Source organism: Mirounga leonina, unplaced genomic scaffold (assembly GCF_011800145.1).
Source record: "Mirounga leonina isolate KUSES-001 unplaced genomic scaffold, KU_Mleo_1.0 Mir_92, whole genome shotgun sequence".
Classification (NCBI taxonomy): domain Eukaryota; kingdom Metazoa; phylum Chordata; class Mammalia; order Carnivora; family Phocidae; genus Mirounga; species Mirounga leonina.
The window spans coordinates 16,965,969-16,980,021 of NW_023270852.1; the positions used below are offsets into that span (position 1 = coordinate 16,965,969).

A 14,053-nucleotide genomic window follows, 5' to 3' on the forward strand; every position below is an offset into this window, starting at 1 on the left:
AGTTCATGTCTCTCCAAACTCAGCACCAGGCCAGCTCCTCTTTTCCAAAAGTGTCCCCAGTCCCTGGGGTTGGCCATGTTCTCCCTCTCTCTCTCTCCGGCATTCCTTCAGAGCCCTGGTTACACTTTGGTCTATGCTGTAGATGCCTGTGGACATTGGCCTGAGAGGTGCTGACGTCTGTTGGGAGTCCTTCTGTGCAGGAAAGGGGTGGGGAGAGGCTTGGTTCTGCCATGTAACGGGGTGAGCCACTTGATCACTTGAGTGTGACTCCTCATTAAATGGGGACTGGTCATTCTGTTTTGGGATGTTATGAGGAACAAACGAGAACATAGATCTCCTCTGTAAAACCAGAAAGCATTAGAGTAATAATACCCAGCCCTGGTTAAGCAATTACCAGGCACCAGTGCTTTTAGACGTGGTGGGAGTGAAACAAAGGTTGGCCTTTAGTGTCTCAATTAATCCCCTCAAAGTCCCCAAGAAGAAGGGACTGTTACTCTAATTCCCATTGCATAGATGAAGTCATGGAGGCTCAGGGAAGCCAAGTGGTGTGCACAGGGCTACAGGGTGGCGTGGTGGCTGAGCTGTCTCTCAACTCTGTGCTGAATTGCTGGGGGAGGGACTATGGGGACCAGAGGCTGGGGTCGAGGGGGAAGGCAGACAGCCTGCCCAGGCATCCTCTTCCCTCCAGCCCGCACTGGAGCGTAGCACTGAGTCCATGAGCAGGGACCAGGCAGAGGGAATTTTCCAACTGGATCAACGTTTATCAAGAAATAGGATAAAATGGGAGAGAGGAATGTTCCACTCAGGACTGGAAAGTCCAGGCGGGTTCTTTGATCTCCCCATCCAGCCCATTCATGCCTCAGGGAGGGCTGTGTGAGGGCCTGAGCTGGACTCAAGTGCTCCTGGCCCAGAAGGTGCCATGAAATGCCAGGGCAGTTGGAGTTGTGGGCTCTGGCTGGCCCTGTCCCTGCTCCCTCTGAGGGCCTGGTGCAGGCCACCATCCTACTCTGATCCTGTTTTCTCAGGTGAAGTGAGAGGGCGGGAAAAAGGGACTAGGACTTATGCTTCTAATTCTGAACTGGTCCCCAGTAGCCACCAGCTAGCCATCTGTCCCATCAGATTCCCTGCCACACCATTTGTGTGTGGCCCCTGTCTGAGGCACTGTGGACCAAGGATCCAGAAGACACGGAGTCTAGCCGCCATGAGTCCCCAGCCTTGGGGCACATTGGGAGGTCAGAACCGTGTTCAGGCAATGGCAGCCCAGTGTGACCACTGCCTTGCCATGGGAGACCCAGGCAATGTGGGGGCCCAGAGGAGGCCCTGACACATTCCCGTGGTGAAGGCGGGGGGATGGGGCCATGGAGCACGTGAGGGTGGGCAGCATGGTTGGCAAAGGCTTTAGAAACTGGGAAATCTTTGAGCTGGGCCTCAAAGCCTGAGTGGAAAGAAAGTAAAGGGAAGAGCACGAGCAAGGCCACAGAGGTGTTTGGGGAAGTGGAGACCAACCTTCCCTGGCTCGGAAGTACAGGGGACTGCTGGAACGAAGGCCCAAAGTCCCTGTGGCCAAAATCAGGTTGGCCTTTGCATGCCAGGCTGAAGTGTGGGGGGAGCAAGGAAGGGCTCTAAGCCCCAGAGTGCTGGATCAGACAGGTGCTTGAAGAAACTCCCAGGGGGGTTGGGACTGCAGGGGAGAGCTGGAGGATAGCTGGAGAACAGCAAGGGCCAGGGGGCCAGGTGAGAGATGGTGGTCTGGATCAGGGTAGGGGCTTGAGGTTGGTGAGGAGGGTACTGCTCAATCAGCAGCAACCCTTCAGAGGGATGATTGAGTAGGACTGGGTGACCAGTTAGATTGGGGATGGGATGAGATGAGGGGCTGGTGCCCCAGATTCTCCTGGAGGAGAAGCAGGTATGGGAGGACATGTCGTGTGTATCACACCTACCCACCAAGTCTTAGGGCCTGAGCTGGGAGGTGGCAGTGGGGTCCCCTTCGCCTCCCCTGTTCCCAAAAGTCAAGCTCCTGTCTGGTCCTGAGGCTCCCAGGGTTCTGGCATTTGGGAACAGGCAGAGGGCCCCAGAGGGCTGTGGGGCTTAGTGAGCTCAGGCTGCGGCCATACCCCAGAGCACAGTTCACTCTCACCTCACTGAGAAGCTAGATCGTGAGAAGGTGCTGGACACCGCCTTGGGGAAGGAAGGAGGGATTTGCAGGTTTGTTGAAAGTGCCAGTGCTATTGGGCAGGAAGGCCTCCCCCCGCCCCCCAGCAGAAGATACTGCAGGAGAGAATAGGGGGAGCCATGGGGCAAGCTCTCTCCTAGTTTCCGCATCAGTTCACAAGCATGGAAAGTTCACCCCTGCTCCAGGTTCATCAACAAGCCCTGTGACATCTATCTGTGACAGGCCCACTTCCCTCTGTCTCCACCGCTACTGCATGCCTTGGCTGGCCTCAGAGGCTGAGCTTCGGCTGTTCCCTGGACCTGGACATCCCCTCACATCTTACAGGGATCTCCTTCCCATCATTCGGATCTCTGCTCAAATGTCACCTCTTTGACGCCCTAAGGTAGTTCCCTCCCTGGTCTCTAACCCATATGCCTGTCGGTTTATTCTTGGCACTGTCTGAAATTACTTTTTGTGCCTTTGTTTACCAGAGCCTGTATATGAAGTCAAGTCTAATTCCAGTGATTACACTCTCCCCTCCACCTTGCAAAGTGACTGGGGGGACTCTAATTCCCTTTATGAGAAAGCTAAGTGGGACCAAAGTCCCTGCCCTGCCCATCTTTTAGGTCTGTAGAGAGAATTCCCTAAGAGGAGGAGTGGTCCACAGAGAGTGGGGGTGGGCAGCACCATCCTCAGAGACTCAAACCTGATAATGATAGTGTTTGGCCACAGGAGGGGAGGAGGCCCTTACCAGGGTCGCACAGACCCAGGAACCCTGTCCCTCCTGGGCCCTTTGCCCAGCAGAGCACAACCTGGGTCCCAGGAGCCCGGCCTGAGCGTAGCCACGGTGCCTCCCTGCAGGAACACTGGATCTCCCCGCAGAACGCCACGCACATCAAGCCCATGCACCCCACGTCGGTCCATGGCGTGGAGGACATGATTCGCCTGGGAGACCTCAACGAGGCTGGCATCCTGCGCAACCTGCTCATCCGCTACCGGGACCACCTCATCTACGTGAGTGCTGCCCCGCCCACTCGCAGCCCCGCCCACTCGCAGCCCCGCCCACTCGCAGGGGCCCGCTCTCCAGAGCAACCAGGGACCCACCTGCCCGCAGCAGCTCAGGGTTTGAACCATCCTTTGGACTGCGGCTTGTGTGGTCTGTGATTGGAGAAGGGGGCGGTGTGTACCACGGGTTCATGTGCCTCCCCAGGCCATTGGGTGGATTGGTGAGAGGCTCCGTGTTTTGCCCAGAGATGGGGAACTGCTGCCTCCTCTGGGTTGGCTGTGGGGTCGGAGCCTGCCATTCTATTGGTCCTCCAGTGAAGAGAGGATGGGTCGGGAGTCTGTATCCTCAGAAGAGGATGGAGGAGGGAACATGCTCCTTGACTCCACAAACCCTTGATATAAGAACCAGTTGTACAGAGGCCACGCTCCATATTCTTACACCTTGAAACTCAACAGGACAAACAGCCTCACTTAGCCAGGACTGAACTGATACCAGGAGGTAGGTTCAGAGACCATCAGAATACAAAGGGCCTGTGGAGACTATACCCAAGAGGTTCTCACATGTTTTGGTCTCGGGAACTTTTGATGCTCTTAAAATTATTGAGGACTCCCAAGAGCATTTGTCAATGTAGGCTATATCTGTTGATACTTACCATATTAGAAATTAAAACTAAGACACTTCACAAAATGTATTAATTCATTAAAAAATAACCATAAAAATCTATTATAGGAAAACATTTTTATGAAAAATGACTATGAATATGCCCCCTAAATTAGGAAGAAGAGTGTTATTGTTTTATAATTTTTTGAGATATCTTTAATGTCTGGCTTAATAGAAGAGAGCTAATTCTCCTATCTGCGTCACATCCAGTCTGATGTGAGGTTGTTTGGTTGAAGTGTATGAGGAAAAGCTGGCTGCAGAGATACAGAGGTGGAAAGGAACTTGCAGACTTCTTGAAAGGGACTTCGGGACCCTCAGGGGTCTCTGGACCACACTCTGAGAACTGCTGAGCTAGTCCCATAGTCCCATTTTATAGACAGGGAAACTGAGGCTCCATGAGGTTTAGCCAGGCCCAGAGCTGTGTGCTGGGGTCACCGCATGTCTCTGACCCAGCCCCTCCCTCAAGCAGCTCCGGGTGAAGGAAACCATGGCTGGGGCACCTGGGTGGCTCAGTCGTTAAGCGTCTGCCTTCGGCTCAGGTCATGATCCCAGGGTCCTGGGATCGAGCCCCACATCGGGCTCCTTGCTCGGCGGGAAGCCTGCTTCTCCCTCTCCCACTTCCTCTGCTTGTGTTTCCTCTCTCGCTGTGTCTCTCTCTGTCAAATAAATAAAATCTTAAATAAAAAAAAAAAAAGGAAACCATGGCTGGTGCAACAAAAGGAGAGAGCAGGAGGGAGCCCCCGCTCCCCAGGCAGGGCCCCAGGCAGGCTGGTAGAGAGGGCAAGTGTCGTGAGGAGTGCTTGAGCTAAGTGCAGACAGAGCAGGGTCTGTAGGGGTGAGGCCTCACTCCAGCTCAAGGGATACAGCATTCGGGAAGGGGTGCTGCGTGGATAGGAGGCTGGAGGCAGGAAAGGGCCTGGCGAGGGAGTGGCACAGTGTCCCTCAGCTTGTCGGGACCCTGAGGAGGAGCCAGGGAGACAGGGCTGGAAGCCCTGCAGTTGTCCCTGAGCAGTCACAGCAAGGAGCTGCTTCGAAGTCAGGGATCCATCCTCTTAGAAGCCCTGAACTGTGGCCACTCCGCTGCTAGGGAGGCCCTCTGCTACTCTCCCCGCTCTGGGACCGTCTGCCACTTCAGGTTCCCGAGGGGAGGCTGTGCCCAGGCCCTTGACATTTGCCCACTGAGTAAGTGGCTTTTACAGCTGATAAAGCCCCTCTCACTCTTTTCTTCACCTGGGGGGCGGGGCAGGGCACAAGTGGAACCTCCAGACGTGAGCAGCCTCACCCAGACAGGAGGATGGGGCTAGAACTTGAGCCCAGGCCAGAGATACCCCAGGAAGATCCACTGGTGTCTGCACCCCAGTTCTTGGCGGTTCCCTACTCGCTCTTCACCCTAGGTGGCAGGTGGTCACAGAGGGTCCTAGCACACCCTGTGATTGCCGTCCCGGGGCTGGGTGGAGTGTGTCACTTGGGTCTGGAGGTAAATGGGGAGCCTGCCCCTCCCTCCCACCTCCCCCTCAGGGAGGCCGCTGCCAGAGCTGATGTCCTGACCCAGTCTCCTGTCAGGAGGAGCTGAGTAAGATGGGAACTGTCCCCACCAGGGAACCCCCCCGACTGTGTCTAGGAATAGCTCAGAGGCATGTCGTTGGTTATTTTGCACAAAGTTTATTAATTCTTGCAGGCAAACTGGTTCCTCACATGCGAGGGACAGTCGGTAGACTGAATCAAAGAACAAAGGCAAACACAGGATTCACAAAGGAGAGGGGAAAAAAAAACTTCAGGAAGAGCAAAACTTGTTTGTGAAATTTGGGGGGATAGACAGATTAGCTGGCATCTAGCAGAGAAATCAGCTTCATGTCCTAGAGCAGGCTGATTAGGGGAGCAAAGGAAAGAATTCCAGAGATTTATGACTTCTCCAGAAAGCCACAAAATCTGTGCCATTTGCCTCTTTAGAAGTCCTCACCAGTAACCTTTCTGGTGGTCTCTTTTCTAGGTGGGGGAGAGGGGGCAGGGGACAGGGCAGGGCACTAAGTCAAGATGAGGTGCCTACGCGGCCTTCTTGTTCAGGAAGCACCTGGGGGGTCCCCAGCTCAGTTGGTCCACGAGCCTGGGATTCTGGGTGTCAGTTGGTCTAGGGAGCCCTTCTGTTCAAGGATTGCCCTGTTCAAGGTTTCAACTTGCTCACTCTCTGATTCTGTGATGGGTGGATGGGATAGGACCAGAGCTTTGAAGAAGCACCGGGCCATTGTCCCACCCAGAAACCATACCTGTCCCTAACCATGGCAACCCCTCGTCACTTCGTGGCTTGGGTTACCCCGGGCACAGCCCCACGTACCCAGGATTTCCTCCGATTACCACGGCCGCTCACAGCCCTGGGCTGGGCGATGCTCTGTCCCTGACTGTCTGCCTTGGGCTTGCCTGCTGCAGCTAGCCTGTCCTAGGAGCCTGCGGGACAGCACCCCAGAGCCACAAATCAGCCCCGGACACCCCCAGTGCAGGGGGGCCCTCAGAGGACACCTAGCGACCCCTGGTTGGGTGGTCTCAGAGGCCAGGGGTCCTCCCTGGGTCCTGCAGGGTGTAAGTAGCAGGGCCGGTGGGGATCCAGTGCTCCCTGACGCTGAACAGGGACTGGAGCCCGAGTATGGGAGGCCTGGGTCCAATCTTGGCAGGTGGCCTTTGGGGAGTCCCTGCTCTTCTCTGGTCTCAGCCTTCCCTCTGGCACAATGGGGAGACTTCCTGGGTGAGCACCTCTGTGGCTCTGAGAAGGTGTGTGTGCCCAGGGATATGTCTTGGTCTCCATGGCCTGCTAAGGGAGAGGCCCCAGGGCTGGCAGGCCTGGAAGCTTCCCGGCAGAGGTGGAGCCGTTCCTGTCACATCCCCCGCAGTGTGTCTCTGGCTCCGGAGAGGTCCTCAGAACTCCGCCTAGGGACTTGGGGCCCCTAGGGCCACGTGTGCTGTGTCCTTGGCTTGGGAATAGCCCTTATCTCTCCCCAGCCTATGGCCCCAAAGACAGGCTTTCTTCCTGGAGGCTTGAGCAGAAGGCCTGTGCTGGGCAGCTGGGCATGAGTCCCCTGCTGGCCATGGACCCTTGGAGAGAGGGGGGGGGGCCAGAGGGGCTCAGGGAGCGGTGCCAAGAGCCTTGGGGGATGGACAGGTGCTGAGGCCCGGCCAGGGGCAAGATGGGCCTGGGCCCCCTTGCCCGCGGTGGCCAAGCCCCTCCCTTCTTCACTCCCCGGCTACCAGCTCCACCGTCCCCTGGGGAAAATTCCTGGGGTTTGGGTAAGCCCACGTGGGGAGGCAAGGCCTGGGCTTGGGTGCCAGCGCCCCCCCCTTTATTCAGCCCCCTGCTTCTCTGGCGTGAGATCTTGGAGTCCCTCTGCTTCCCAGAGGCTGAGTTCGCCCATCTGGAAAGGGCCGTGTAAACCCTCACAGAGGCCTGCTGAGGAGCACGGGCTCCTGCGCCCAGCAAGGCATCCAGCGGGTAGGTGTGCGCTCCTGCCCTTCTGCCCCGGGAGCAGGGTCCAGGCCCCGCCCCAGGAAGGCTTCCTGCAGCTTTTCTCAGCGCATCCTCTCTGGCACTGCCTGGCCCTGCCCGTGGCCGCTGAGCCTGCTCCCAGGGCCACCCCTGTCTGGCTCCGACCGCCCCCGTTGACTGGCTCATTAGGTCTCAAGTGGTATCTTTACCTCCAGCCTCTGGGACAACCGCTCATCCTCTCACAGCTGCCAAAATGACCTTTCTCCAAGAGACCTTCCAAATGCCATGCCCTTTCATGCCTCCATGCTTGATTCCCACTGACCAGCCTTCACGCCCCCTCTCCCTTCACCCCCACCTGCCTCCCACAGCCCAAGCTTTCCCTCCCTGGCCCCCAGGATGTGGCTGTCGGCCTCCCCGCCAATCTCTGTGGAGGGTCCTTGAATGACTACATGGAGCCCACCTCACGCCACATGGTGATCATAGACCAGGTGGTTTGGTGTCACTTTATTAAGGAAGGTGGCATGTCAGGACAACTGCTCTGTAACCAGGCACATGCCGAAGGCTATGCCCTTCAGTCTTCACATAACCCTGGGGGAGGGGTGTGTGTGCTACCCGTCCCCCTTTTACAGATGAGCAAACTGAGGTGTAGACAAGCAAAGCGATCTGCCGAAAAGATGTTCTTTGGGGCTGACTCCCTCCCATGGGGACGGGGGGCCAGCTGGTTCCCATAGCCAGGCAGGGCTGAGCTGTAGGTCATGGGGCCGAGGTACCCTGGGGCTGGTGGTTCGTGGTTTCTGATCTGAGAAATTAGCCCAGCCCTGTGCTGTGTGGGGTGTTGATGGTAGAGAACCTCCTTCTATCCCATTCCCCACTGACCAGCTCCCTCTTCTCCTGTTCCCCACTTTCCAACCTCAGACCAACTGTGGAGGGCGGGTGAGTATGGCAGAGCTGGTTCCAGCTCTCAGTCTGCACTCAGCCTGGCCTCTCCCTGCAGCCTGCATCCCCATCCCACCGCACTTCTCCCTGCTTGGGCTTTTGCACACAGTCAGAAGGTCAGCGCCATTAGGCTCAGCTGCCTCTGGCATGGGCTGTTTGGAGGAAGAGCCCGGGTGGCCGAGGAGCGTCCCCCAGGGCCCAGAGCAGGGTGGTAAATGGCAGGGCGGGCAGAGCCGGGTCTGGGTTGCTGAGGCCACGGCTGTTTTGCATGGCCACAGCTGGCCCTGGTTTGGGCCTTTCCCCTAGAATGTGGTGCTGGCGGCCGCACTTTCCCGGCAAGGCCACCTTGGGCTGAGGCTGCTGGGCAGGGCTTTGGCTCTGGGGTGATGCTCTGTGCCCTTGGTGGGAGGCAATGGACATGGCTGTTGCTTCCTCTGTGTGGTCACATCTGTTTTCAGTCTCTCCAGGCCCAGATGTCCATCCATCCCTCACCAATTACAGGCTGCGCCTGACCTTTTCAAGCTGGGGTGGGGAGGGGCGGGCAGAGGGAGCAGTAACCCCTGAGTACCTTATTCGGCCCTGTTGGCAGGAGGGCCAGATAGCTTTGGCCCCTGTGTGGCAAGGCCCCAGGCTCACAGCAGGAAATCTTGTGCATCAACGGAGGAGCCCAAGAAGAGAAAGCCCCTAGAAGTTTATCCGAGGTGTGCTGGGACCCTGTACCTGTGCTGACCAGGATGGCTGGAGGTGCCCTGTCCCCCAGAACACAGGGGCCCCTCTGCCCTGGGGCTGTGCTGCAGAGACTGGGGCCTGCCCAGCCCCCCAACCACATGCCCCAGCCTCTTCAGCATTTTATGGCTTGGTTCTACTCCCCCTGGACCAACCCAGCCTCTGCTTGGGAATGGTCTGGTTTATGAATATTACTCCAAACCTCTGGGATGCAGGGCTTGGAGGCAAAAGTGGGAGCCAGCATTTGAGGCGCACCTACAGTGTGCTATGGCTTTTAAAGTTCACCACCTCCTCATCTTTAGAAACAGTTACATTATGTCCATTTAACGGATAAAGGTAAGGAAATGGAAGCTTAGAGACCCTCCCCCTCTCCCCACTTCCTTCCTCCCTTCATCAAACCTCACTGAGCACGTACTCCAACCCAGACCCAATGCTAGTTTGAAGGCCCCACCCCCAGCTCTCGGAGAGGCAGGATTCGGACCCCGGGTCCACGTGACTCCAAAGCCACTGCTGTCCCTTCCAGAGGAATGGAGCAGGGCAGAGCCTGAGAACTTTCTAGAGTCCGAGCCTCCCACATGGGAAGTGGCAAGTTCGTCATCCCTTTTTGCCCACAGACGTACACAGGCTCCATCCTGGTGGCTGTGAACCCCTACCAGCTGCTGTCCATCTACTCACCAGAGCATATCCGCCAGTATACCAACAAGAAGATCGGGGAGATGCCCCCCCACATCTTTGCCATTGCCGATAATTGCTATTTCAACATGAAGCGCCACAGCCGTGACCAATGCTGCATCATCAGGTGGGCGGCCCAGCGCCAGCTCGGAGCTCCAGGCTTAGTCCCTAGAGCTCCAGCTTTGCGTTCCTGCTAATGCCTCATCATGTAGAGAATCCCCTCCCCTCTCCCAGGCCTTACATCTCTATTAATGCTGCCCAAGTTCTTGTTAGCTTTTGAGGCCAACCTTGTTTATTACTGGTTCCTGTTAAGTTAGAGTCAGGTGACATTTCAGTCCCCTATTCTCTCTTGGGCAGAGGGTATTAGGACAAAGCATTGATCTAGCATCAATATATGCCATGCTCTATGGCAGATGAGGACCAGGGCAGGGTGTGTGTGTGTGTGTGTGTGTGTGTGTGTGTGTGTGTAAATGAAGGGGAAGGAAAGTACCTTTGGCCTTGGCCGAGCCCTGAACTCCTGGAGGCTTTCCTGTCCCTGAAAGGTCCATACTGTTGGCCTATTTTACAGACTGGGGAGGGGGGAAGGTGCAAGTGGGAGAAGCAGCTTGGGCTGAAGCCCCGTAGGGAGAGGCCCATACAGACCATGATGGGCCCTGCCTCTCTCTGGGTCTCCTCTGCAGCGGGGAGTCTGGGGCAGGGAAGACCGAGAGCACCAAGCTGATCCTGCAGTTCCTGGCGGCCATCAGCGGGCAACACTCATGGATCGAGCAGCAGGTGCTGGAAGCCACCCCCATCCTGGAAGGTAGGGCCAGGGCTCGAAGAGTGGTGCTGGGGGGGCTGGGCAGGTGCTGACCTTGCCCATGACCCTCTCCCCACCCCGAAGCATTTGGGAATGCCAAGACCATCCGCAATGACAACTCAAGCCGCTTTGGGAAGTACATCGATATCCACTTCAACAAGCGGGGTGCCATCGAGGGCGCCAAGATCGAGCAGTACCTGCTGGAGAAGTCTCGTGTCTGTCGCCAGGTGGGCCCGACCCCAGGGCAGAGCCGGACCTGCCCAGGACCCCCCAGCCTCGGGTGAGGGTGGGGGCCGCACGGTCTGGATCGTCCTCTGCCACTGCCCGCTCACCGCGGTGCCTGAATTCCCGCCATGAAAGCTGCCCCCAGGGGCTTTTGGATCAAAGTTGTTTGTTAAAATAGTAAACTGAGTTTCATCTTGATTGTCGGGTTGCTGATGCCTCCCCTGCCTCTATCCCCCAACACCTTGTGCCTGCATTTGCAGGCATCCGATGAACGAAACTACCATGTGTTCTACTGCATGCTGGAGGGCATGAGTGCCGATCAGAAGAAGAAGCTGGGCCTGGGCCAGGCCTCGGACTATAACTACTTGGCTATGGTGAGGCCCGGGCGGGGCAGCCAGTGGGGGGGGACGCCGATCCCAGCGAGGTCGGGGGCAACCCACCCAGCCGCTCCCCAGCTCCAGGCCTGGTGGGTCGGATCCTCTGTGGGGGCATCCCCCACCCCCATCTCATCCCCTGACCTGCCCCGGCCCACTCTGAGCTTATCTATGCCGTCAGGCCTGTCCCCCGCTTGGGCATCGTCCCACCTGCACAAGCATCTGGATGAATTGTCATCGCAGATACACACGTTCCTCAATCTGTGTAGACAGCCTAGACCCAGGGACATGTAGACACTTGCCCGTGTGTACGTGTGCACAGACCCACCCGCACACACATGCTGTGTTAGTTCAGTTTTTGAGGACGTGAAGCCCGGGACCTCTGCCAGGCCCCCCAGGATTGGAGGGCTCATTTGTTGCCGCTTCAGCTTCGGGGGCTCACCGGGCACAGAGCCCCGGTGCCAGCCTCTTGCTGTTGCCTGACCACCAAGGAGAAGAGGGCCCCAGGGCCGTTGCTGCCGCCCAGCATCAGATGCATGGGGTCCGAGTGCACAGCAGGCGGGCTCGGCGGGGGGACCAGCTTCCTTGGTCCCGGGGAGAATCCCTGCCTGGTTGTCAGGAGCTGGGCCGGGCCAGGCCACAGGACACACGAGGGATGTGGGCGTTGTAGGTGTGCAGGGCTTCCCAGGTACTTGCTGTAGCTGCCGGAGGTGACACGCACGTGAACATGGCTCACGGGCACACATCCTGGGGCAGACCCCTGTCGGTGCCCTGCCTGCCTGCAGCCCCTCCCTCCCCCTCCCCCCGCCCCAGGCTGCCCCTGGTTGGCCCTGGTGAGTCCCTGAGCGAGATTGTCCAGCGGGGGGTGGGAGCACAGTAGGGCCTGGGTGCTGTGACTGCCAGGCTAGGGGATGGGCCAGGCCTGGTCCCAGCGACTCAGCTCCTCTCACTCTTGGGAAGAAGGGGCACCCGGGGTCCCTACGCGTGGGAAATGTGTTCTTAAAAGCCCTAGCCAGGAGCTTTCTAGACTTTCTGGAGAAGTCATGGTGCTTTTGCGGTGAGGTCAGTGCCTGGCCCCCCAGACTGGCCTGGCCTGGCAGAGGGGTTCCTTCAGCCCAACCACTGCCTCTCTGGGAGTCCCCACGGCCTTGCTGATGTCCTCCTGGACCCCACTCTCCCACCTCTGCCCGCCAGGGTAACTGTATCACCTGTGAGGGCCGGGAGGACAGCCAGGAGTACGCCAACATCCGCTCGGCCATGAAGGTGCTTATGTTTACCGACACGGAGAACTGGGAGATCTCCAAGCTCCTGGCTGCCATCCTGCACCTGGGCAACCTGCAGTATGAGGGTGAGGGGCCCCGATGGTGCACCCCCGCCCCAACCCCACCCTGGGTTCATGGGCAGCACAACACCTCGCTGTCCGGGGGGTGTTGTGGCTCAGCTTCTGTCCCAGCAGCTACAAACCCTGTTTCATAGGAGCCAGGGCTGCCGCCGAGAGCTCTGGGAGTCCAGGGTGGAGGAGCGTGAGGGGAGAGGGCCATGACGGCCAGTGTCTCCACTTGGATGCCAGGCATGGCGCCGGGTGCCGGGCATATGGGGTTCCTACCTCACGGTGCCCATAGCTCGTGGGGAGAACATCCATCAAACATACACTGACCTGGAGAAGCAGTGGACAGGAAGACCCCCGAGAGCCGGGCCCTCCTAGCCTGCCCCTTTCCCCCATACCCACCCTCGCTTGCCTGACGCTGCGCCCCCTCGCTGTAACAGCCCGGACGTTTGAAAACCTGGACGCCTGTGAGGTCCTCTTCTCCCCGTCCCTGGCTACAGCCGCATCCCTGCTCGAGGTCAGTGTCCAGCCTTCTGTCCCGATGGCTGCTTCGGTTTCTTTCAGGGGGCTGGGCGTGTGGGAACCTGGAGGCTGGGGCTCTGCTTGGGAGAGTTCTAGAAATTCAATATGGAGAACGAACCGTGTGCAGGATCTGTGCTGGGCACAGGTCTCAGAGGAGGAGTGGAGCCCGGCGGCCGGCAGCCTCGCTGCCCTCGCCCCGCTGCCCCTGGGGATGGTGTGGGGCGCAGGGGACCCTGGGTGAGTCGGTGTGTCAGTCTCTCAGCAAAGGCTTACTAGGCTCTGCCCTGGGTTGGAAAACTGGGATGAGCCAAGCCAGAGTCTGAGCCAGTCCTGGGAGGGCCAGGTGACCGGGGGAGGCAGTGAGGAGGCTGTCAAGGAGAGAGCAGTCCTTCCAGGCAGCATTTGGGTGGGGTGTGGTGCCTGGGGAGGATCTGGCTGTGAGGCTGTGGGGAAGGGCACTCTCGGTGGAGGGACTGGTCTGAGCCAGGCCTGGAGAGTCAGTGGGAAGGGGGTGGCTGGGGGAGCAGCCGGATGTTGCCCCACCAGGTGAACCCCCCAGACCTGATGAACTGCCTGACCAGCCGTACCCTCATCACCCGTGGGGAGACCGTGTCCACCCCGCTCAGCAGGGAGCAGGCACTGGATGTGCGAGACGCCTTTGTCAAGGTGGGCCCTTGGTGGAGGGGTTCGCGCCGCCCCTTGTTGATACAGGCAGGAGTTGAGTAGTCCATGGAACCAGAAAGACGTCTGGGCCTTGACCCCTGTCTGCCCTTGGACCCAGGCTCTGGCCACTGGCTCTGTTGGGGGGCGTTGCTGAGCAAGAGTCTGCCTTCTCCTGAGCTCTGTTCCTCCTACAAGGGGCTGAGTGTTGTGCTCCTCAGGAGCCCTGCTAGCCCCGGTCCCCACAGGTCCCCCATCCCTGGCCTGCTCTGCTTTCCAGCCCCGTGGGCCTCATGCTGGGTCAGATTGTTGGGGCACTTGGTCTGCTGTGCTATTCCCAGCCCAGAGGATACCCTCTCTGGTCTTTCCAAAGAAGACACTGAAGATGGGCTGGGTCGGGGGGAGAAGGCCCCAGTCCTTCCTGTTTCCACACTCACGAGCTTGCCAGCCATTGAGCCCCTGCCCTGCACCATGTTCTGTGCTGGGTTCTGGGACCCTCAAGATGTTCAGAGCTGGTAGGGA

The 14,053-nt window shown here is 58.4% G+C and overlaps 1 protein-coding gene across 1 annotated transcript in view; it reads left to right on the plus strand.

The window, feature by feature from the left end:
- Positions 1-14,053, plus strand: part of MYO7A (myosin VIIA) — an 81,468-nt gene that overhangs the window by 19,393 nt on the left and 48,022 nt on the right. The window contains 8 exon segments of the mRNA XM_034995175.1: positions 3,014-3,166; positions 9,567-9,751; positions 10,305-10,426; positions 10,508-10,650; positions 10,909-11,022; positions 12,217-12,370; positions 12,790-12,866; positions 13,418-13,537. Coding sequence (XP_034851066.1) covers positions 3,014-3,166; positions 9,567-9,751; positions 10,305-10,426; positions 10,508-10,650; positions 10,909-11,022; positions 12,217-12,370; positions 12,790-12,866; positions 13,418-13,537 — 1,068 coding nt within the window.